At 45.2% G+C, this 25,382-nt stretch overlaps 1 protein-coding gene across 1 annotated transcript in view; it reads left to right on the top strand.

The window, feature by feature from the left end:
• Window positions 1-25,088, top strand: part of LOC106583020 (receptor-type tyrosine-protein phosphatase gamma) — a 286,004-nt gene extending 260,916 nt beyond the window's left edge. The window contains exons 13-29 of the mRNA XM_014166758.2: window positions 1,961-2,099; window positions 5,008-5,099; window positions 9,355-9,446; window positions 13,656-13,752; window positions 13,972-14,054; window positions 14,251-14,385; window positions 14,529-14,663; window positions 14,814-14,986; window positions 16,584-16,719; window positions 17,119-17,265; window positions 18,238-18,331; window positions 18,673-18,749; window positions 19,073-19,201; window positions 19,710-19,856; window positions 20,147-20,289; window positions 20,995-21,130; window positions 22,257-25,088. Of these exons, the coding sequence (XP_014022233.1) occupies window positions 1,961-2,099; window positions 5,008-5,099; window positions 9,355-9,446; window positions 13,656-13,752; window positions 13,972-14,054; window positions 14,251-14,385; window positions 14,529-14,663; window positions 14,814-14,986; window positions 16,584-16,719; window positions 17,119-17,265; window positions 18,238-18,331; window positions 18,673-18,749; window positions 19,073-19,201; window positions 19,710-19,856; window positions 20,147-20,289; window positions 20,995-21,130; window positions 22,257-22,403 (2,102 nt within the window). The 3' untranslated portion in view covers window positions 22,404-25,088. The remainder of the gene's footprint in view (window positions 1-1,960; window positions 2,100-5,007; window positions 5,100-9,354; window positions 9,447-13,655; window positions 13,753-13,971; window positions 14,055-14,250; window positions 14,386-14,528; window positions 14,664-14,813; window positions 14,987-16,583; window positions 16,720-17,118; window positions 17,266-18,237; window positions 18,332-18,672; window positions 18,750-19,072; window positions 19,202-19,709; window positions 19,857-20,146; window positions 20,290-20,994; window positions 21,131-22,256) is intronic.
• The last annotated feature ends 294 nt before the right edge of the window (window positions 25,089-25,382 follow it).

Here is a 25,382-nt window from a genome sequence, read left to right as displayed (position 1 = left end):
TATACTGAATGACATACAGTAGGTGTTGAGTTCAGTAAAGTGACCTATCTGCCCAGGAGAGCTCTCTACGTGCTGAGAGACTGTTGGAGGTACAGTTAAAGCATTTAAACTGCCACTGCAGTTTAAAGATGTGTGTTTGATACATGTTTCTATAGGATAGGACTCTCTCTCCTTCCTTCTTTACCACTCCCTTTAATTCCTCATCTCTCCCACTCCCACTCCCTCTACATCCTCATCTCTCCCACTCCCACTCCCTCTACATCCTCATCTATCCCACTCCCAGCTTTCCCACTCCTCGTCTTTACCACTCCCTCTCTTTCTCTCCTTCCTTGTATTTCCCTCTGTACCTCTGTTTCTCTCTCTTTCGTTGTCTTTCTCACTCTCCCTCTCTCCATCCTTGTTGTTTCCCATTCCTCCTCTCTCTCCTTCCTCTTTTCTCTCCCTCCTCTGTGTTCTCTTTAGGCTGAGTGCTGGCCTACTTTCAGAGCCAGTGACATGAGCTCAGAGCAGAGTCGCAGCTGCAGGGGAAAAAACCCTGTGCTCCATTAACAGCTCCCTGCCAGGCACTAGAGACATGTAGACCATTGGTGTGTGTGTGTGTGCGTGTGTGTGTGTGTGTGTGTGTGTGTGTGTGTGTGTGTGTGTGTGTGTGTGTGTGTGTGTGTGTGTGTGTGTGTGTGTGTGTGTGTGTGTGTGTGTGTGTGTGTGTGTGGCATCACTATGCATGTGTGTGCGTGAGCGTCTGTAGTGTGTGTGAGCGTTGGAGTGTCAGTGTTGTATGTGTGAGTGTGTGGGTAGAGTCACTAGAGTCATGTAGACCATTGGTGTGTGTGCGTGTGTGTATCCTTCAGTGCATGTTTGTGACTGGCTGTGTGCGTCCATGTGCACTTCCGCTGGCGTTGTTTTTTCCGGACGACTCGTGTTAGCGTGAGCGTCAGACAGGAGAGAGCAGAGCAGAGAAGAGCACAGCAGCACACCATGGTTCCCCTGCCTGCCTGGTGTGTGTGGATGGCGGGGAGAGAGAGAGAGGCTGTGGTAGCGGCTGGCTGTGCTGCAGTGCAGGGGGCTGTTGTCTCTGCTTCCCAGGGCTACACCCACTGTGCCACTACCGCTACCGCCCGGGCTCCCGCTGCGGAGTGAAGCCATGGGGGCCGGGAACAGCACCGCAGGAGAACTAGCCCTGGGTAGGTAGGGTAGCAGAGTAGCGGGGAGGGGGGCGTGCTCAGTGGCTTTAGAGCCTCAGGATTGATGGGATATGGTGGAGCATCTGTGTAGTAAGACAGACTGGCTATGTAGCACCAGGCTTGTCTTCATAAAAAGATGGTGTTTTGATTGTTGATGTTCTAAACGTATCCAATATCAATTCATCTTTGTTGTTTTTTGTTGTTGTTAAAAAAAAATATATCCTGTGTGTGCCTATTGGATGTGATCCAGGGTTGTTGCTGTCTGTGTAAAGCTCCAGTCTAGATACAGTAGGTTGAGGGGCTGATGGTGTTGATAGATTTTGTCAGGTAATGTGGCTAACTTTAGAATACCTGTCTTTGAAAGGACAGGAATATATCGTCACTGGTAGCATTTGGTATGAAGAGAGGCTACTGTTTATTTGGTAGGCACGGCTCAAGGTTCACAGCACAAGCTTTTTTGGGTATTATGGAATAGTACCACACCAGTCTACATAGAGAGGCGGTTTCTGGGAAAACGTTCTGTCTGATCATGTTGTCAGCACTTTACCAAGGTAAATCGGCCAGTAACATGAGTCTTTGGTTGATAAGATGGCAAGCTAATTTTAAGACATCAATGTTTGTGGCTTGTTTGTACCTTTGTGAAGCTGAGTTAACTCTGGCTAAATGTGTCTTTGACCTCATGCCTTACCTCTCCACTACTGGATCAGTATTCCCATATTGTCCAGTAAATGTTGCTGTTATTCTGACTGATTGTGTCTCCTCTCCCCCTCCTTCAGAGAGAACAAGCGTATCCAACCTGACCCGGCAGGGTGCCCCCGGGGTAGGCAGGATGGAGTGGATCATCCCCCTGATGGTGGTCTCTGCCCTCACATTCGTCTGCCTCAGCCTGCTGCTGGCCGTGCTCGTCTACTGGAGGTGGGTACCATAACAAACACTGACACATCACACTCACATAGCTGAATAAAACCTGTCAGGAAGAATGTTTCCCCAGATCGTGTTGATATAGTTTGAAGGAGGGTGAAATGCTACAGACAGCGCTGGTCAACAGACATTGTGAGATTTGTACACTCCAGTGCTAATTCAAACAGCCCCCAGAGCATTGTCTATGGTCTCTCTCCATCTATCAGTGTGTGAGCTGGCTATGGTCCCTGCTCTCCCCTGCTCTCCCCAGAAGCACCAGTGCCCTATAGTAGACCCCTGCTGCCCCCTTCATGGGTTAAGGCCCAGGGGTATTACCGGCCATCTGCTCCCCTTCACAGCTCCACTCTGGAGCAGAGCAGCCTCAGCCATGGGGGGGTCAGGGGTGAGAATACACACACCAAGCAGCCACTAGGAGAAACTGACACAGAGATCTCCCGGTGGGTTTTGCATCTGCCATCATAGTGGAGGGCATGTACATTTGAATTTATTTAACAGCAAGCTTGTTTACGTACATACACACTCACCCATCTGCAAATACTGTCACACAAAAAGCATAATCTAGATAGCATTGAGGTTATGAGCACTAGTTTTCAGCCAATATCTCTTACTGTAAGATTGATATGATTCCTATGATGCTGAATAGAGCAATGTCTGTCCTCAGGCCTTTATCATCAAAGCTCATTCATCATAGCACTTGAAATGGGTGTTTAATGCCAGCCTGCCAGCCTGGGTTCAAAGACCCAAAGACCCACGGCCCTCACTCTCCTCTGAGTGAGGGCCGTGACCTTTCTGGTTCTCACCACCCTCAGCTCCATTAAAGGTCCGCAGTCATGGCCAAATGATTAGCCCCTCGTTGAGACCCAGCAGAGCAGGAGGAAGCTGCCCCTAGGCACTGATCTCAGGTCAGTTTTATGCTTCCACCCTAATGGTTAAGGTTGTAGGATTTCAGAAGGGTAAGCTCATCCTTGATCTGTGGCTGGAGGGCAACCTTTACCCGTGGTATTCATAGGGCTCTGGCCTGTAGGGGGCCTCTGAGGAGAACATATGGCAAAGCTCATGGCTGCAGCAGCAAGCTAAGGAAGATGAGGCTGGCTGTTTGGGTTAACCTAGCATTTAGACTCAGCTTAGCCTGCCTTGCCTGGGTGAACTGAGCACAGAGTGGGCGCTGAGCCTACCTTTGTGTGTCCTGCAGATCAGATGTGTGTGTGTGTGTGTGTGTGTGTGTGTGTGTGTGTGTGTGTGTGTGTGTGTGTGTGTGTGTGTGTGTGTGTGTGTGCGTGCGTGCGTGCGTGCGTGCGTGCGTGCGTGTCAGGGATAAAGTGCCTGGTGTTACAGAGATGTCGTCTGGATGGTGACATCCCCCCAGACGCTGGAGGCCCAGGGGATCTGAGACAATAGAATATCGATTCATATACACACACACTCACCCATATACACAGATGAACGGTTGCGGCTTGAGCTCATGGTCTCCTGGGCAGTAGCAGGTGTCTGAGGCGTGAGGTGAGAGGGGAGTGTTGGGCAATTCTAATCCTATTGTGGAGCGGAGCTCATGGCTCAACCCCCATGTTGCCATGTAACCCCTCCCCCACCGGGACCACATTGGCTGCCCGTGGACAGTAAGCCCGCCACTGAGTAATAACCTGGTAATGACTGGTCTGAGATTAGGTCAACCAACCCTGAGCCTGACTATAAACACACAAGAGAATTACTGGGGAAGGATCCAGGAACTCTTACTAGACAGAGAGAAAGAGAGGCTGCTGCTCTTCCGGCTTGTTTGTGGTCCTGTGTGGATCAGTTGGTAGAGCATGGTGCTTGCAACGCCAGGGTTGTGGGTTCCATTCCTACGGGGGACCAGTATGAAAATGTATGCACTTACCTAGTTGCTCTAGATAAGAGCGTCTGCTAAATGACTCAAATATAAATGTTAGAGCAGAGGGGACAGGGAAGCCCTCCCCTTCTCTCCTCCCTTTACTCCTCCTCTCTTCTCCTTCGTCCGCTGGCAAAGGCTGTTCTGTCTCTCCTCTTCTTCACTCTCTAGGATGACCAGTTTCTGCAATCTACTCTGCATAAAATACAGGTAGGAATAGGACCATAGACACACACGGACAGTGACTTTACGCTGTATTTGGTATATAGCCTCTGGTTCAAGCTCAGACCTATGCTCCTCTCTCCTACGAAGATTATTTCTCACCTATATCCTCTTTTTAAGTGGTGAGGTTCTCGCTGTCATTGAGGAAGAAATAAGTAAGCTAGTTTTTCTTTCACTTTGGAGATTTTAAAGAGAGGAACAGTTTATTTTTTTACTGTTTCCATTGTTTCCATATTGTAGCTGTTATCTCTGTTAGAGGAGAGCTCTTTGCTGAAGCGTACAGTGCAATATGTTTATGTACAGTTCACTTCCGTGAAGTCGGTACTTAGTCTAGAGCTAGATGTCTTTCCAGACACACCTCCATAAATCATGTTTCTATGTGTACTTTGCCCTCTTGATCATCGTTTGACGTCAGACATACACTGTACAGTATGCTTAAACTGAAAACAAATGGATTCTCATAGTGTTTTTACGAGTCTTCACTCTGACTGTGTGTGAGGAAAGGGAAAGGGAAAGGGAAAGGGGGATACCTAGTCAGTTGTACAACTGAATGCCTTCAACTGAAATGTGTCTTCCGCATTTAACCCAACCTCTCTGAGAGGTGCGGGAGCTGTGAGAGTGTGTGTGTGACTGTGTGTTTACGCTAATGTTCGCCTGCTCTGCAGGAGTTCAAAGTACACCTTGATCCTGTTCCGCGTTTCCTTCGCCGTCTGTGTTTACTTTGGGGGGATTGTCATTGTTGATACACTATTCACAGGTCTAACGTGTCACTGACGGTGTGCGTTTTTCTCTCTCTTTCTCTCTCTCTCTCAGGAGGTGTTTCCAGACAGCTCATTTCTACGTGGAAGACAGTAGCTCTCCTAGAGTAGTGCCCAATGAGAGCATCCCTGTCATTCCAATCCCAGGTAAGCACCAATCAGAGCATTCCTTTTATCCCCATAGTACTCCAGGAATCATGAATGGATGAATGGAATGCTTACCGGCAACAACATGGCGCCCAGCACTGAAGATGACCAAACTTTTACTTTCTGACTGTGCTCAGTGTAATAGACACTCAGGGTAAAGGGGGAGTAGCCTAGTCCCACATAGTTCTGCTCCTCTCGAGTTTCACTGGAATACTATAGGCACAAATCATGTACAACCTGCACAGACACCACTCACATACAGTAGAGACACCATATGAGACTGCATATGACCCATCTCCTCACATGAGACCACTATTTCAACATCCAGCCACCTCTATGGGCTCTGTTGAAGAGTAAATGAATAGTTCTTATGGTGTTGTTCTTCCAAAGGATCAGTTAGTGATGCATAGTGTGTGATCAGTACTGGACAGACTATTCCCTCATAATGATGTGATGAGTGTGTACAGGTGTTTGTGTGCACTCACTCGTCTTAGCGTTTAAACCGATTGATGAGAGTTCCCTGTCGTCATTGGTTTAGCCCAAATGCACCAAAGGAGGGTGGAAGGGGAGGAGGGTAGAGGAGTGCTGGATCTCTCTCTCTCTCACTCTGTCCAGCCAGTGGATCAAACTTAAGAGGCATGGAGATTGACCCTCATAGACCCCCTCTTCCATATCTAACATCTCCTCTTATATCCAAGATTTTCCCCCAGCGGCCAAATCCATTTGGACTGACTGACTGCCCTTCACAATGGGCGTTGGCACAGAGAGCTGTGTCCAATGTGCCTATTTAAGCCAATGGCAAAGCACTTCCCAGAACATGGACAGGGCAGGCTTATAAAGTAGGCACCAGAAGAGCACTCTCCTCCTCCTTAAAAGGGTCTTAACTTTGAGAACCTACTTCAGTACTCTACATTCTCCCCAGCAGATTGTAACTCCTAAAGAGGTATCAACAGGTATGTGGCTTTATTAGACTGTAAGACAGTGTTTCTAGAATAGCCTAATGTTGATTAGAGGGTTGTTTGTGGGTTGTTTGTATCTTGATCATGGGTTTGGAGGACTGAAATAGGCATACTTTTTCTTTAAATTGATTTGTGCAGAAATGAAGCTAAAGATTACTGGTTAATTCTCTCAGATAAAGCTGTAAATACAGTAGACTGAATCATATTGTGTTTGCCATGACTCAGTGTGTATGGGGCTTCAACAACCCCAGTGGGTCTGCAGAGACCTATGGGAGAACGAGCAGCAGTGAGGGGATGGCCATATATGACCATAATGGTTAACCTGCTTCTCATGGCACTAATTGTCTCAACTGAAACCCCCCACCACCCCCACCACCTCTCTAATCCTCCCTGACATCTCTCTCTCTCTGGGGATTTCAACCTCATGATAAAACGAGTAGCAGAGAAACACACCACATACCTAACTACCAGAGACATACCACACACCACGGTATTTTACTCCATTGTATTTCCAACTATTATTTTTCAAAGCCACCGTTTTTTTAGTCAATTTTGCTTAATACATTGTTTCAGGAAGCTGTTTGACATCTTGAACCTCCTTTTATTTCCATATGTTGTGTCTACTGTAAGGATATGATTAGCGGCATTTGCATACTTAAATATTCCTCTCTGGCGTGTATGTCAATATTAAATGAGCAGGACACAGAGGGGGGTACAGCATGTCCTATGAAGTACCGTTATCATTTAGACTAAGATCTAAAAGTATAGACTGCCATTTCCCTTAAGTTGGCTGTATGAAACATTCGCTCTGTGTGTGTGTGCGCACGTGCCCGCGCATGTGCACGTACTTGTGTTTGTGTGCGTGCGTGTAAGTAAGTGTGTGCGTTCATACAGTAGGTGTGTGTGTGTTCATACACATGTTTGAGTGTGTGATTTCCCATTTGGTGCCTGTGGATGAAACATTCGTTCAGCCCAGCTCGCCGTATGTCTCACTAAACAAGCGTTTAGAGGGGTTCCCACAGGCACAGTTAGGACAGAACATTCACTAAGATGAGCTCCGTCTCCCTGATTACTCTCCACCATCACACTCCCTGGGAAATCTCCCTTTCGCTATTTTTACCCCGTTTTGTGAAGAAGTGGATAAAACAAGGACCAGATTGAGACTGTGAATCATTAATGACTCTGCTTGAGATGAAAGCTGTGAACTTAGTTCACCTATACGAAACATAAGCTGAGGGACATTAATAACCCATTCTTTCATTTGTCTTGGTGAAATATTGGTGAAATATTTAACATAGCATAGTGAATGGAAGAGTAGACGGCGCTGCAATCACTCTCACCTCTCCTTTGTTCGTTTTGATGTAGCTTCCTGCTGCTTTCCTGCATGTGTTGCATCACTCTGTCTTTTAAGTTCTAGATACAGTTGAAGTCGAAGTTGAAGTTGAAGTCCGAAGTTTACACTTATGTTTAAGTTATTAAAACTCGTTTTTCAACCACTCCACAAATTTCTTGTTAACAAACTATAGTTTTGGCACGTCGGTTAGGACATCTACTTTGTGCATGACACAAGTAATTTTTCCAACAATTGTTTACAGACAGATTATTTCATGTATAATTCACTGTATCACAATTCCAGTGGGTCAGAAGTTTACAAACACTAAGCTGACTGTGCCTTTAAACAGCTTGGAAAATTCCAGAAAATGATGTCATGGCTTTAGAAGCTTCTGATAGGCTAATTGACATAATTTGAGTAAATTGGAGGTGTACCTGTGGATGTATTTCAAGGCCTACCTTCAAACTCAGTGCCTCTTTGCTTGACATCATGGAAAATCAAAATAAATCAGCCAAGACCTCAGCAAAAAAAAATTGTAGACCTCCACAAGTCTGGTTCATCCGTCGGAGCAATTTCCAAACACCTGAAGGTACTCAAGTATAAACACCATGGGACCACGCAGCTGCCATACCGCCCAGGAAGGAGACACGTTCTGTCTCCTAGAGATGAACGTACTTTGGTGCGAAAAGTGCAAATCAATCCCAGAAAAACAGCAAAGGACCTTGTGAAAATGCTGGAGGAAACAGGTACAAAAGTATCTATATCCACAGTAAAATGAGTCCTATATCGACATAACTTGAAAGGCCGCTCAGCAAGGAAGAAGCCATTGCGCCAAAACCACCATAAAAAAGCCAGACTACGGTTTGCAACTGCACATGGGGACAAAGATCATACTTTTTGGAGAAATGTCCTCTGGTCTGATGAAACAAAAATAGAACTGTTTGGCCATAATGACCATCGTTATGTTTGGAGGAAAAAGGGGGAGGCTTGCAAACCGAAGAACACCATCCCAACAGTGAAGCATGGGGGTGGCAGCATCATGTTGTGGGGGTGCTTTGCTGCAGGAGGGACTGGTGCACTTCACAAAATAGATGGCATGATGAGAGAGGGAAATTATGTGGATATATTGAAGCAACATCTCAAGACATGAATCAGGAAGTTGAAGCTTGGTTGCAAATGGGTCTTCCAAATAGACAATGACCCCAAGCATACTTCCAAAGTTGTGGCAAAATGGCTTAAGGACAACGAAGTCAAGGTACTGGAGTGGGCATCACAAATCCCTGACCTCAATCCTCTCAAACATTTGTGGGCAGAACTGAAAAAGTGTGAGCAAGCAAGGAGGCCTACAAACCTGACTCAGTTACACCAGCTCTGTCAGGAGGAATGGGCCGAAATTCACCCAACTTATTGTGGGAAGCTTGTGGAAGGCTACCTGAATCGTTTGACCCAAGTTAAATAATTTAAAGGCAATGCTACCAAATACTAATTGAGTGTATGTAAACTTCTGACCCACTGGGAATGTGATGAAAGAAATAAAAGCTGAAATAAATCATTCTCTCTACTATTATTTGGACATTTCACATTCTTCAAATAAAGTGGTGATCCTAACTGACCTATGACAGGGATTTTTTACTAGGATTAAATGTCAGAAATTGTGAAAAACTGAGTTTAAATGTATTTGGCTAAGGTGTATGTAAACTTCTGACTTTAACTGTAGATATTCAATACAGATATTCAACAGGTATTACAGGTAACAGAGATTCTAGAGATAGTGTAGAGAGTTTTGGTATAAACATTGTTGTGTACATTAAACCTGTTGATATCTTGAGGATGTACCGCAGTTCCTCTGCTAAACTTTCCCATGTATTCCCCAGACACAAGTGTGTGCTGAACTCGAACTGTGTGTGTATGACTGTGTGTTTCTGACTAAGTGTCTAATTGTGTCTTATTGTCTCCCTTTCAGATGACATGGAGGCCATCCCTGTCAAGCTGTTCATCAAACATATCTCAGAGCTCTACTCCAACAACCAGCATGGCTTCTCAGAGGACTTTGAGGTAAATAAATGCTCTCTGTTGTTTTATAAGATCTCTTAACCCCACAATAGACTGGCTGGAGTTGGACTAGCATAGCATCTCAGCCAGGTGGGTTAGAGTTAGAGTTATCCAGGTGGGTTAGAGTTATCCAGGTGGGTTAGAGTTAGTTAGCCAGGTGGGTTAGAGTTCGTTAGCCAGGTGGGTTAGAGTTCATTAGCCAGGTGGGTTAGAGTTAGTTAGCCAGGTGGGTTAGAGTTAGTTATCCAGGTGGGTTAGAGTTAGTTATCCAGGTGGGTTATAGTTAGTTATCCAGGTGGGTTATAGTTAGTTATCCAGGTGGGTTAGAGTTAGTTAGCCAGGTGGGTTAGAGTTAGTTAGCCAGGTGGGTTAGAGTTAGTTAGCCAGGTGGGTTAGAGTTAGTTAGCCAGGTGGGTTAGAGTTAGAGTTAGCCAGGTGGGTTAGAGTTAGACAGGTGGGTTAGAGTTAGTTAGCCAGGTGGGTTAGAGGTAGTTAGCCAGGTGGGTTAGAGGTAGTTAGCCAGGTGGGTTAGAGTTAGTTAGCCAGGTGGGTTAGAGTTAGTTAGCCAGCTGGGTTAGAGTTAGTTAGCCAGGTGGGTTAGAGTTAGTTAGCCAGGTGGGTTAGAGTTCGAGTTATCCATGTGGGTTAGAGTTAGTAAGCCAGGTGGGTTAGAGTTAGTTAGCCAGGTGGGTTAGAGTTAGTTTGCCAGGTGGGTTAAAGGTAGTTTGCCAGGTATGTTAGAGGTAGTTAGCCATGTGGGTTAGAGGTAGTTAGCCATGTGGGTTAGAGGTAGTTTGCCAGGTGGGTTAGAGTTAGTTAGCCAGGTGGGTTAGAGGTAGTTAGCCAGGGGGGTTAGAGTTTGAGTTATCCATGTGGGTTAGAGTTAGTAAGCCAGGTGGGTTAGAGTTAGTAAGCCAGGTGGGTTAGAGTTAGTTAGGCAGCTGGGTTAGAGTTAATTAGCCAGGTGGGTTAGAGTTAATTAGCCAGGTGGGTTAGAGTTCGAGTTATCCATGTTGGTTAGAGTTAGTTAGCTAGATGGGTTAGAGTTACTTAGCCAGGTGGGTTAGAGTTATCCATGTGGGTTAGAGTTCGAGTTATCCATGTTGGTTAGAGTTAGTTAGCTAGATGGGTTAGAGTTACTTAGCCAGGTGGGTTAGAGTTAGCCAGGTGGGTTAGAGTTATCCATGTGGGTTAAAGTTAGTTAGCCAGGTGGGTTAGAGTTAGTTAGCCAGGTGGGTTAGAGTTAGTTTGCCAGGTGGGTTAGAGGTAGTTTGCCAGGTATGTTAGAGGTAGTTAGCCAGGTATGTTAGAGGTAGTTAGCCAGCTGGGTTAGAGGTAGTTAGCCATGTGGGTTAGAGTTAGTTAGCCATGTGGGTTAGAGTTAGTTAGCCATGTGGGTTAGAGGTAGTTTGCCAGGTGGGTTAGAGGTAGTTTGCCAGGTGGGTTAGAGGTAGTTAGCCAGGTGGGTTAGAGTTTGAGTTATCCATGTTGGTTAGAGTTAGTTAGCTAGGTGGGTTAGAGCTACTTAGCCAGGTGGGTTAGAGTTAGTTAGCCATGTGGGTTAGAGTTAGTTTGCCAGGTGGGTTAGAGGTAGTTAGCCAGGTGGGTTAGAGGTAGTTAGCCAGGTGGGTTAGAGATTGTTAGCCAGGTGGGTTAGAGATTGTTAGCCAGGTGGGTTAGAGTTAGTTAGCCAGGTGGGTTAGAGTTAGTTAGCCAGGTGGGTTAGAGGTAGTTAGCCAGGTGCGTAAGAGATTGTTAGCCAGGTGGGTTAGAGTTAGCCAGGTGACCTGTGCTCTAGCTCTAACCACTCATTGACTTGCTATGTTAATGTGATGTGTTTGGTTTGCCGTGTGAGTGAAGGCAGAATGTGTGTCCATGTGTTTGTGCGTGCGTGTGGACCGTTTAAGGTTTCCATAGTGCTGCTAATGGTCATGGAGCAGATGATTTGGGAGAGGCCTTTTAGCTCATTTATACTTGTGTCTCCGGCTGAGTGGTGAGTGAGTGAGTGGTGAGTGAGTGAGTGAGTGAGTGAGTGAGTGAGTGAGTGATCAGGCTGGAAACCTCTGTCTGTCACATTACTCACTAAACCAATAATTACCTTGTGTTATGTGTGGATCAGAGTCAGAAAGCTGAATGGAGGATCAATAATGCTCTGTGCCTGGGTTTAGGACAGACACTGCCTTTAGGACAGACAGTCATGTTTCATTCAGAGCACTATAGCCTCCCTCTAAAGTCTGAGTCAATGGTCCTACAACTTGATTATTTTGAGGGAGATTTTGATCACATGCTAGCAGCTATTTGTGCTTTTAATCATCTACCTCTCCTAGTTCTATCACTGTGGTTTTAGAAACCATTTCTGCTGCCCTCTTTCTCCCTTCTTCTCCTTCTTCTTCTCCTTCTTCTTCTTCTCCTTCTTCTTCTCCTTCTTCTTCTTCTCCCACCCTTACTTTCTCAGCCCTTAGCAAACCACTCAGAATTCCTTAGTGGCCCCCTCCCCAGAAGAAGGAGGTGTGTCTGTTCTGCACTACACTGAGTTTTCTCATGGGGCTAGCAAAACCTCCTCCCCCCACTCCCACCACCATCCCCTTGTTGTCCAGGCCAGTGTGATGGACACTTGGAAGTGCTTTAAGGTTTAAGGGGGGCCCCTCTCCTGGGTGAATGGAGTGCTCCGTGCGCTCCACGGCTCTTTATTTGTCCCCAGGAAGGAGGCAGGAGAAAGGGGGAAGGCAGCGGAGCGAAACCCCTTTGGCTGGAGGGTCTTAGGGCCCTGACAAGTGGCTTTGTCCAGCCGGGCCCCAGGGAGACGTGGGTAGGATGAGTAAAGACAGGGGGAGAGACTGGGGAATGGGTTTGGCTGGGCTTGGATAGCTGGGGGGGGTGGGGTGGCTGAAATGCACACTGCATACCGATAGAGGTACAGGGAGAGTATAGTAAAACAAATTCAGAAGACATATCAGCATGTTGGTTACCTGACATGACTTAGGACTTTGGTGAATATAAATGTGTCCATTTGCGCCATGTCTCATAGGACATGAAAATAACTCTTTGTACCCTTATGCCTTTCACATCATATTGACAGACAGGGTTCTTGGGTTATCTATAACCTTCTTGTCATTATAATGTCTACATATGTCCAGTGTGGTTGAATTATCCCTGATGTTGGCTAGAGATCTTCTACTTTGTAGTATCTCATTCTGTAATGCCACCACCCCCATTGGCTTACACACTGTAATTGGACCAGTAGGCAGCTATTTCCGTGTTCCGTGTGTGTACTTGTGTATATGCATGTGCGTGTGTGTGTGTGTGTGTGTGTGTGTGTGTGTGTGTGTGTGTGTGTGTGTGTGTGTGTGTGTGTGTGTGTGTGTGTGTGTGTGTGTGTGTGTGTGTGTGTGTGTGACTGCTTGTGTGCACGCCTGTGTGTAATGTACTGTATGTATACATGTCATCTGGTGGTCACATCAACCAGTGGCTTTCCAATCAGTATGTACCCCGTCTCACAGTCCTCATTATATATATATTTATCTGCCTTTATGAGGGGTCTGAATTCTTCCGCTGTGCCCAGAATAAATGAGTATTCCTCTTTGTACCATGCAGAGAGAGATATCTATAAAGCTAAAACAAGGTTGTTGATCTGTAAATAACTGAGGGGCTAAAGCCAAACTGAGGGCTTTGGTCGACCATAACGTTACCTATTACTGCCAGAAGGCCAGACGACTGTTGTTGGTTTGTCATAAAACATTTCCATGTACTGGTTGCTATGATACTGATGGAGCATAATGCTAATGCATTCTCTGGTTTTCTGATGGGATAGAGACAGATAACATGAGCATCTTTGGCATGTTTTCTGCCGTGAGTTTAAAGGACGGTTGATAAATTTGCTACATGAAGCGTCTCAGTCGGTGGCATGCTTTATGGTTTTACTGGAACTGGGAGCAGCTGAGGTTTGGGAAGATTGCGTGATGGTTAGCTGAGTGTGTGACACCACTAAAGGGCACAGAACATGTCAACTTCTGCTTAAGGGAGAGAGAGAGAGAGAGAGAGAGACATCTGCCCTGTGTCTGTCACTGTGTCGACCACATTCTGACAGCGTAAAATTCTGTAGACGTCCCCAGAAATGCCTGCATAACTCAGCGCCGGCATTTATGTCAAAACCTCTCTTTTCACCACGTTCCAAAATGTCACCCTTGGTGTGTGTCTCTCTTGCTACCACAGGAGGTGCAGCGATGCACGGTGGACATGAAGATCACGTCGGAGCACTCCAACCATCCAGACAACAAGCACAAGAACAGATACATCAACATCGTGGCCTGTGAGTAGTGCACGCCACACACCACAATACAGGACCGTGACAGCCTGTCACACCACTGCACTGATGCTTTATGTCACACAGTTACTGCTTGTCAGAGTACAGCTGTCATCGTCTAGACTACTGGTGTCTTCAGAACTGTCAGAATATGTAGTGCTAGGAATGTGACACACACACACACACACACACACACTTCTAACTGTCCCTGTCTCTCTCCTCCAGACGACCACAGTCGGGTGAAGCTACGGCCTTTAGCTGGGAAGGACTCCAAACACAGCGACTACATCAATGCCAATTATGTTGATGTGAGTGTGTATCTCTTATGGGCCATCTGGTTTGGTCGTGTAAGCGTGTATTTGTGTGAGAGTTAGTTTGTGCACTACGTATTGCATGCATGTGTGTACAGTATGTGTAATCGATTGAAGTTCAAAGCAAGGCAGTATCTTTGAATAGTGTTTGTGTTCTGAATGGCCTCGCACCATGTTTCCCTCTGTATGGTAGGGCTATAACAAGCCCAAGGCCTACATCGCGGCCCAGGGCCCTCTCAAGTCCACCTTCGAGGACTTCTGGAGGATGGTGTGGGAACAGAACACTGGTATCATCGTCATGATCACCAACCTGGTGGAGAAAGGAAGGGTATGTACACTACGATTCAATAGATCTCTTTCCTCTCAGTACTGAAATAGTAATGACTTTTTAGTAACCATGTAATAACATTTTGGTTTCTTTGTGATTCATTGAAATGAGTGGTCCTAACCCTGTGTGTTGTGTCCCTGCAGAGAAAATGTGACCAGTACTGGCCCACAGAGAACAGCGAGGAGTATGGAAACATTGTGGTCACACTAAAGAGCACCAAAGTGCACGCTTGCTACACGCTACGACGCTTCACTGTGCGCAACGCGAAAGTAAAAAAGGTCAGCGACTGTAGTACATTCTGTTCTACTAGTCTCAGTGTTCTTGAAAAGTGACTAACGTGATATCTACTTCTCATCATGTGGAAGATACTAATCAATGTGAATTCTCTCTATTGCCCTCCTCCCTCTTCCTCCCTCCCTCTCGCTCAGGGTCAGAAGGGGAATCCTAAGGGGCGTCAGAGTGAGAGGACAGTGGTTCAGTACCACTACACCCAGTGGCCTGACATGGGTGTCCCTGAGTACACGCTGCCCGTGCTCACGTTTGTCAGGAGGTCCTCTGCCTCCCAAGCCCCAGAGATGGGCCCTATGCTGGTCCACTGCAGGTACTGTGCGGGTCAGGGATTCTTATAGGAAAACATTTTTTAAGGGGGAGAAGACTTAATAAGTGTTAGTGAGCAAAATACAATTTTTTTAAACTGCTGTCTAAAATATTAATCAAGCATAAGAGAGAGAGGAAGAACAAAAAAAGGAAAATAAAGGTTATGAGAAATAATGAGCCCAAAAAACATAAGTGTCAATATAAGACAGCTGAATGATTTACTCGAGTTTAGTTTATTTCTTTTCACCTCTGAAAACATCTGTTGTTGTGCTAAAGCTCGGTACATAAGTGTTTCAGCCAATAAATCAGTATGATTTGGCACGGCTGAGATTAAAAAGCCCTTCGCGTGCAGTTATGTGACGTAGCATAGGGCCATGCTATAATATGTACTGCAGTCTGAAATATACACTATCATTTCCACTTCAGCTCCTCTGCACTTCCTTTGTTACCTGAGAGCCAGGGATCCCATCCGTGGTTATCTAAGTCTGTGTTTAAGGCAGTAATGCGGTGTGCAGGCAGGGAAATGGACTGTAATTGTCCAGTGAAAGTTCCCTCCTCTGTAATGAGAGTAATGGTCTCTAACGTCATACTGTCCTGCGCTGTTAGATAATGGCCCTTCACAGGCAGAGCCCGCTGTGTCTACACACTCAACTATACAGCTCTGCCAGGCACACACACACACACACACACACACACACACACACACACACACACACACACACACACACACACACACACACACACACACACACACACACACACACACACACACACACACACACACACACACACACACACACACACACACACACATAAAGGTCCTCATTACTGTGCCTGTGACCTGGGTGGACCCTGTGTCTCACTGTCAGTGCTGGCGACTGGCTTCTCTCCTGCTGAACATGGACTCTATTTATGATTAAAGCCGTCTGCTTCCTCTCCTCTCATTAACTCACACTATACTGTATGCACAGGACCCTGACATGAGGAAAGGGAAGTCAACCTAGGAGGTAGAGATAGGCCTGTTAGGGGTCAGACTGTTCAGGCCTGTCTTATAGGAGTTTGTACTGTATGACATCTCCAAGAGTTTTTTTTATTTATTAAAAAAATGAAAAAATTATTTAACAAGTCAGTTCTTATTTACAATGATTGCCTACTCCGGCCAAACCTGGACGATGCTGGGCCAATTGTGCGCCGCCTTATGGGACTTCCAATCACGGCCGGATGTGATACAGCCTGAATTTGAACCAGGGACCGTAGTGACGCCTCTTGCACTGAGATGCAGTGCCTTAGACCGCTGCGCCACTCGGGAGCAGCTCTACCCAGCTCCAAACCTTGCTTGTCACTGTGTCTGCTGGTTTATAACCATGAACCTCATTCATCAGCAACTGGTTTAGATCTGGAGAACCAGGTGACTAGACACTGGCCAGCCAATGACATGATGCGATCAATTAAGAACCAGCTAGAAGAGAACATTGCTGTAGTAGACATGGACTGGTATTGAAGACAGCTGAGTTATTAATTGGTCTGCTGCTGTCATTGACATTTTTGTCCATGTTCCTGAAGGGCTTTGTTCCAATGTGTGTGTTCCTGTGTGTGTGCAGTGCGGGTGTGGGCCGGACAGGGACCTACATCGTCATAGACAGCATGCTGCAGCAGATCAAGGACAAAAGCACAGTCAACGTCCTGGGCTTCCTCAAACACATCCGGACCCAGCGCAACTACCTGGTACAAACAGAGGTGGGTGTGGTTGTGTGGTTGTGTGTGCGTGTGTGTGTGTGTGTGTGTGTGTGTGTGTGTGTGTGTGTGTGTGTGTGTGTGTGTGTGTGTGTGTGTGTGTGTGTGTGTGTGTGTGTGTGTGTGTGTGTGTGAACACCCTTCTATACTCACTATGTGACATTCTGTTCACTTGAGCATCTGTGTGAAAGCAAATGATGTCTTTCTTATGTCTTATGCAGCTGTGTTTTAATCTGTCCATATCCCTCTTTGTAATTACAGGACAGGCATGCATCACATAGCCACTGTTGTCCAGGACCAAAGGACCATAGCCATTGTCATCATTTCTTTACAAAGAGCTGTACTGCCACTGTCTGCTTGTCTGACTTGGTGTTGCTTCTCTCTGTCTTGCTTGGCCTATAGGAGCAGTATATCTTCATTCATGATGTGTTGATTGAGGCCATCATGGGGAAGGAGACAGAGGTGTTCTCCAGCCAGCTGCACAGCTATGTCAACAGTATCCTTACACCTGGGGTGGGCGGCAAGACTCGGCTGGAGAAACAGTTTAAGGTCTGAGCAGCTCCTTCTCAGTCTTACTGAACCCTTTCTCGCTTTCTCTATCTGCCTATCATGCTCCTTCTCTCTCAAACAGATTTTCTCTGAATCTATCTTTTTCTGCCTGCATATATCTCTCTCTCTCTGTCTCTCTCTCTCCATACCTCTCTCTCTCTTCGCACTCTCTCTGTACCCCTCTATTCTCTCACTTCCCTCAGCTCTCCATCGTTCCCATGTTTTCCCAGCGCAGGGATCTCAGGGTCATGTCTGTCTCCTTAAAGATGTCTCTCAGCGTCACAAAGTCTTGATTGATCTCTGTCTGGGCCCATTACTGGAGACGTAAATGTAATTAGAATGGAAATACATTTAGAGGAAGAGTACTTCTCTTCCCCGGGTGCCCCCTTTGACTAACGCTACTCACTGCACTTGTTTCCAGGGCAATGTGAACCCTCTTATCACAGTCGGGGGGTCTAGGTTGTCGCCTGGTTTGATGACAGGCTCAGATCGTAATTGGCTTTCCTTATTCTCCTCCATGGTGTGATTTGATTCGGCCCAGGGTCGGGCGAGATTGTTTTGCAAGAGCACGCTCAATGGTAGCCATTGTGATTTCAATGCAATTAGCCTCAAGGCTGGATTTGAAGTTAATCATTTTTTGGAGAAAATATTTATTTGTTTTTTCGATCCCAAAAATGTCCAAAGGCCTATGTTAATTTCTGCTCTCCGAAGAATTAGCAGTGTTGTAATTGTGTCATTTGGCAGGAGTGTTAAGATGAAAACACATTTTTTTCCTTCAGCTGAATTTGATCTGAGTAAGAATTTACTAGAATGTTTAGCATTGAAGAAAATTGGAATTGGAATGTCAGTGTACTTACATTGACTGGAATTGACCCCAACCCTGACTGTATCCTCTCTCTCTTTCTTCCTCCCCCTTTTCATCAATCTCTCTGTCCCTCTTTCTTGCCCTCTCACCTCCTCTCTTGTTTGCAGTTGGTGACTCAGTGTAACGCCAGGTTTGTGGAGTGCTTCAGTGCTCAGAAGGAGTGCAACAAAGAGAAGAACCGCAACTCCTCGGTGGTACCCTGTAAGTCAAATACTCAACTTGTATGACTATATTATCCATGCACCACCTGACGGCCATATTCACCTATTGCACTGGCTCCAGGCTAGACTGCTGCGTTCCAGTGTTCTGTTTCTGATGAACCTAGTCTCTATTCATGGTCAGGAAGTCATTCATCTACAGTAATTAGTCACATAACTGGTTGTGTATGGTCCATGCTCGTACTATAGTTATTTTAAGTGGGTATGCTGTGGCTGCTTTTCATAGAAATCACTCACTCGCTTTGTAAACCAATAAGAACATGTTTGCTGCATAGCTCTATGATCACTGTGCCCTGATTGGTTCTCTCTGTGTCTCTATGGCAGCGGAGCGAGCGAGGGTGGGGTTGGCACCTTTGCCCGGTATGAAAGGCACAGATTACATTAACGCATCTTACATAATGGTAAGTACCACCTCCTGTTCCTCCCCTGTCAATCATTCACTGTCCCTCAGGCACACACTGGCGGGACCAACTGAACAAGAAATGTAAATATTATGATGTAAGATCCATTTGTCTCATAGACATTGATTGCTGTCAACTGAGAGGAATGGACTTGGAGTTGTTGACTTTTGTGAATTCTAAAGGTAGACTACTAGCTGTAAGGTGTTTTAAGCAGTGGTAGGCTGCTGCTGTGGCAGGTTTCGCCTGAGGCACACTGGCTTGTTTTCCTCTTAACCACAACACAACCCTTGCTTGAACCCTTGACCTCTGTTGTGACACCACAGGGCTACTACAGGAGCAATGAGTTCATCATTACCCAGCATCCTCTGCCCCACACCACTAAAGACTTCTGGAGGATGATCTGGGACCACAACGCACAGATCATTGTCATGCTGCCGGACAACCAGGGGCTGGTGGGTCTCACACACACGTACGCACACACACTCACACACACACACAAACACACGCACACAGACTAAAGGTAAAACAGTTCAGATATCAGCCTAATCTTTGGTCTATTAAAAGGCTGCCTTAGCACCCTAAGCATTGTCTTTTCCAGCCTTGGCCCAGTGTTCACACAGGAAGTCACTCATTTTGGGGTGAGAAGCATTGAGATGAGGACTGGAAGTGACAGCAGCTGTATCAGTCGCTCCAGTCAGCCATATGTCTCTCTAACTAACTCTCTGTGATTTCACACACTGATTGGGGGCACCTCTGCACTCACATTCCCGTCCCTTTAACAGTTTGTTTCGTTTTGGACCTACTGCTTTTCTCAGAATAAACTGTCAGTGATTCTACTAAACTGAAATGTCTCACTCAACCCATCCTTGTTTTTCAATTTCTTTCTCACCCCCACTCTCCCTCTCCTCCCTTTTCCATTTCATACTAATCCCCCCTTTTGATTTGGCTGTGGGTCTTTAGGCGGAGGATGAGTTTGTGTACTGGCCGAGTCGAGAGGAGGCCATGAACTGTGAAGCCTTCACTGTCACACTTATCAGCAAAGACAGACTATGCCTTTCAAACGAGGAGCAGATCATCATCCACGACTTCATCCTGGAGGCCACACAGGTACGCTGTGGTGTGTGGGTGCTTATGGACCTACCTCTGTGTGTATGAGTCAGTCCGTGTGTGTGGGTGCTTATGGACCTACCTCTGTGTGTATGAGTCAGTCCGTGTGTGTGGGTGCTTATGGAACTACCTCTGTGTGTGTGAGTCAGTCTGTGTGTGTGGGTGCTTATGAACCTACCTTTGTGTGTATGAGTCAGTCCGTGTGTGTGAGTGGGGGCGTCTTTGTATGTACACCTACATACACTAACATACACTAACCTATCCCTTTCTCTCTTTCTGTTCCTCCCCAGGATGACTATGTGTTGGAGGTGCGTCACTTCCAGTGCCCTAAATGGCCCAACCCTGACGCTCCCATCAGCAGCACCTTTGAGCTCATCAATGTCATCAAGGAGGAGGCTATGACCAGAGACGGACCCACCATAGTACACGACGAGTGAGTGTGTCACGTCCTGTTCCTAATGACAGACTGAATACTGTATACTGTAAACTGTATACTGTTTCAACAGAACATTTTGTTATTCACACACACACCCACCCACATTTTCACATCTACAGCATACCTGTTAAGCATAGCCATTGAATGACTTCTAATGAGTCCCACCCCCAGGTACACTGATACGCCATCCAATTAGAAATAATGAACGACGCTTAATATTGACAGACATGAGCGGCGACGAACAACACTCCCAACGACGAGACATGCAGCTTTAGTCATGTTTATTCATTAGGATAATGAAGATTGCTTGTCTCATCCCAGAGAAAAAAGGGACTAATTGAGCATTTCAGTTCTGTAACGTTACTATGGTATCCCCCCCTAAGAGGTTTTGGATAGACGGCTGTAGTAATTATCTGCATATTCATTAGCTGGTTAGACATGGTTGTTAGGCTGTGTATCTCCAGTGCACTTGACAAAGCTGTTAATAAAAGCAGCAACCTTTTCATTGTGAACGTCCCTCTTTCTCTAAGGGGCTGAACTCCTCTTGCCGTCTCACATGGAATTAATTTGCTGCAGTGTACCTTAAGTCTTCAGTCTGACGTTCAGTTCCTCTCTGGGCTCTATGCTTCTCTGTGAACGTGTGTCTATGTCCTGTTTAAAGGCTTATGAAGTAACCCTGTGTGTTCCTCTCCTGTCCCCCAGGTTCGGGGCAGTGTCAGCGGGCATGCTGTGTGCCCTCACCACCCTGTCCCAGCAGCTGGAGAGTGAGAGTGCCGTGGGCGTCTATCAGGTGGCCAAAATGATCAACCTCATGAGGCCTGGAGTATTCACAGATATAGTAAGTAGACTAGTAGCATGGTAATAAAATGGAAGAGATTAAATGCACTACATGACCAAAAGTATGTGGACACCTGCTCGTCAAACATCGCATTCCAAAATCAATGGCATTAATATGGAGTTGGTCTCCCCCTTTGCTGCTATAACAGCCTCCACTCTTCTGGGAAGGCTTTCCACTAGATGTTGGACAATTGCTTCGGGGACTTGCTTCCATTCAGCCACAAGAGCATTAGTGATGTTGGCCACTGATGTTGGGCTGATTAGGCCTGGCTCACAGTTGGCGTTCCAATTCATCCCAAAGGTATTCGATGGGGTTGAGGTCCTGACAATCTATTTCTGTATGGACCTTGCTTTGTGCACGGGGCATTGTCATGCTGAAACAGGAAAGGGTCTTCCCCAAACTGTTACCACAAAGTTGGAAGCACAGAATTGTCTAGAATGTCATTGTATGCTGTAGCGTTAAAATTTCCCTTCACTGGAACTAAGGGACCTAGCCCGAATCATGAAAAACAGCCCCCCATTATTCCTCCTCCACCAAACCTTTTTATTTAACCAGGCAAGTCAGTTGAGAACAAATTCTTATTTACAGTAACGGCCTACCCCAGCCAAACCCTCCCCTAACCCGGAGGACGCTGGTCCAATTGTGCACTGCCCTATGGGACTCCCGATCATGGCCAGTTGTGATACAGCCCGGGATCGAACCAGGGTCTGTAGTGATGCCTCTAGCACTGAGATGCAGTGCCTTAAACCACTGCGCCACTCAGGAGCCCTACACTATTGGCACTATGCATTCGGGCAGTTAGCATCCGCCAAACCCAGATTCGTCCTTCGCACTGCCAGATGGTAAAGCGTGATTCATCACTCCAGAGAACGTGTTTCCACTGCTCCAGAGTCCAATGGTGGCAAGCTTTACACCACTCCAGCCGACGCTTGGCATTGCGCATGGTGATCTTAGGCTTGTGTGTGGCTGCTCAGCCAAAGAAACCCATTTCATTAAGCTCCTGATGAACAGTTCTTGTGCTGACATCCACATACTTTTGTATATATAGTGTAGATGCAAATTGGCTACATGATTGCATTTTTGGAGTTTGCACCCTTCCTTACAGCATTTCCCTCTCCCTCCACAGGATCAGTACCAGTACCTTTATAAAGCTATGCTCAGTCTGATCAGCACCAAGGAGAATGGCTCTGGCTTATGGTCGCTGGACAGAAACAGTACCATGGCCATGTCGGATGAGTCAGACCAGGCAGAGAGCATGGAGTCCCTCGTCTGAAGGACCCTACCCACCAGGCCTGAGGGTCCCCAGGCCCTCGCAGAGAGAGAGGCACTTACTTTGTAAAACGGACTATAAGACAATACTTTGAGGCCTTTTTTGCCAGACTCTTGGTTAAATGAATAACCTGATTACTTTTTTACACTGATAAAAAGTTTTTGATATTTATTTTTTGCCATTTTACGTCTTAATGTTATCCTACTGAACGTTTGCAGCTGCATTTTTGAGTTCACAACAACGAAACACACTTCTGTCTTTCTTGTTTGCACTATAATGTCAGTGTTACTGCCTATACTAAGCTGATCGACTCTGTTCTACTACACTTAAGCTCTTATTTCAATATCCCATGGCAAAACCCTCATTCAACTTCTTTAGAGAAGTAAGAAAGAAAAGAAAAACATTGCTCCGTTTGCTCCCTACTGGCTCAGAGGAGCGAGAGTGACATAACTTCCTGTTCATATCAATAACCCTTTCAACCTGGTTTCACTACAGTAGACCTCTTCTCCTCTCCCCTCTCCTCTTCTCTCCTCTGCTCACCCATATGGCTCATATATCACTCATTTGCTGCAAGACTCAACAGTCTGGTTTCAATCACACCTACAGCCAATAGGGTCATTGGTTCTGTTTGTTGTTTGTTCTTCTTTTGTTTGTATCACCTTATCTTCATTATGCATCTTATTAGCAATTCAAACCCATATTTGAATATTGAAGGTGGTATTATAACAGCTACTGTGAACTTGTATTGTTTTTTGTATGATTCATATTATGCTTTTGAATATATATATATAGATATATGTACACATATATGAATATCCTTATCATTATAACTTGTGATTTTGTAGATGTCCGATGTCATGACCTGCCTCTGAGTCCCACTTGATCCAACAGTTTACCACTCTTATTCAATGCCAGTGTTGATTTTCTGCAAACTTACACCCCCTTCTGGCTCAGTTGTTTTTTGCTTCATGCTGCTAATAGTCAACGCAGAGTCATAGAAGTTCGTTAAATTAAGAAATGATAATGCCCTTGTGTGAGTGGAAACTTCTTTGAGAAAATGGATACTCGTGATACAGCCAATTGCCATTTTCTGTGTCCTGCCTGTTGAATTGATTATTTGGGTGAAGGTATTTTTATAATCCCCTTGTTCATCCTGAAGCAGGTATGCTCCCACATCACACGGCCTTGTGTACATAGTTTCTAATCCTCACTGTTGCTTGACTCTGCTTGTGTGTGCTATGATTGTATGCTATGACTGTCGTATGGTTTTGCTCCAGATTCAGTCAGGTGGGAACTTAGTGGCCTAAGCAAGGACAGTTTTACTGTAGTTCAAGGACAGTTTTACTGGAGTCCTAGAGTGATTCACATTAACTCATTGACCCTATTTTAGTTGTTGTACTCCCACCACCACCCCTTCATTTCCTGACAGAATCACTTTTAAAAAAAATACCTCCCTTATTTATCTGAAGGAAAGAGAGACCACCTGTGATTTGCATTTGAAAGAAAATGTGAATTAATTCAACAGCACAATGACCATGCTATTAGAATATTTTGTGTTTGATTATCACAACAAAACATAGATGATACCTATGATTTGTAACTTTTACCAAAGACTTATACTAATTTCCGTCAAGAGAAATAATAGAGAGAGAGAGAGCTTATTTCATTTGTGTCTGATGTACTTTCAGTAATGTGTAGGCTGTTGACTGAGTGAGTGATGATGATCCTGTGTACGTTTTCTTCTGCTTCATTTGGCATCTTTTAGTTTACATGCTGGACTTTCTGCATAAACCCGTCATAACTTGTATTTGTTTAGAAATTCCCTTTGCTACAGGAGGAGCTGATTGCAATTTTATTATATCTAATTTCTCACTCAATTATTGGAATAATAATAAAGTAGAGAGATGCATTAATTCCTTCTTTTTTTTACCTGTCATCTTTCATCTCCTTCCAAGGAGGGCTATTGAATTAAGTCATAACTCCAACATTTGGGGTAAACAGCTGACTTTTGTCCCTTTGTCACTGAAGGCATTTTGCATTGTTAAGCACTAGCTTTTTTCATTTTTTCAGTTTCGCTTGTTCCATCACTGAGCTTAGTGTCCACTGTCAGGTGTGTTAATGTGTTGCAAAACACAAACACTAGTGGATCATGAAAACAATGTACATATTTTGTTGCTTCTATAACCAACCATTTTCTGGAAACTTTGTATCTATGGTATATAATCATAGAATTTTATATTTTCATATAAAGCTATTTTTCTTTCTCTCAGTTCAACTCCTTCATTGCATTGCTTTTGTGGTGAAACGTGGAAACCAAGTCTTCGTGCATTGTTAGTGGTCGTCATCACATTCCAATACAATTCCACGCCTCCCATTAACTTTTAAGGCAGTGATTGTGTTATTATTATTGTTATTACTTTGTTTTGTTTTCATGTTCATATTTCTGTTGTCAGAGTGTGCAATAGAATAGATCTAGTAAGTCACTGAATAATTTCCTCCCATTGACCATTTTGAAGGGGGGGGGAGGGGAGGGGGGGGGTTGCTTCCTCTTTTGTAACCTGAAATAAGAAAAAAAAAGAAGGAAAAAAAACGTTTTTGTTGAAAGCTATTACAAAGCATTCTATTATAGTGTTATTTAATATGTACATTGTATTGCTATACTTAAAATAAAATATGGGTTTTGATGTACTTTGTTGAAATCCTTGTGTGGTCCATGTTTGCCTTTGTGTACTGGATTTAGCCATTTGTATCATATTGGGAATCAAGCATTATCATTCCACTATCCTTGTATCACATAATTGGATACAAGGTTTCCATCTAGTGGTAAAGTAGTGAAGACCTTTCCCAGAACAGCCAAGTAGTTTTCGATAGGCCTACACATCCTGATCTCAAGAGCTTACATTCTGTTCACAAGGCCTGGCTAAACAGTGAGAGTATGCGTTAGTACTGTAATTATGAAAGCATAAATTATTGTAAAGCACA

This window comes from Salmo salar, chromosome ssa22, assembly GCF_905237065.1.
Source record: "Salmo salar chromosome ssa22, Ssal_v3.1, whole genome shotgun sequence".
Lineage (NCBI taxonomy): Eukaryota > Metazoa > Chordata > Actinopteri > Salmoniformes > Salmonidae > Salmo > Salmo salar.
The sequence above is the reverse complement of the archived record's forward strand: the minus strand, read 5'-3'. Positions and strand labels throughout refer to the sequence as shown.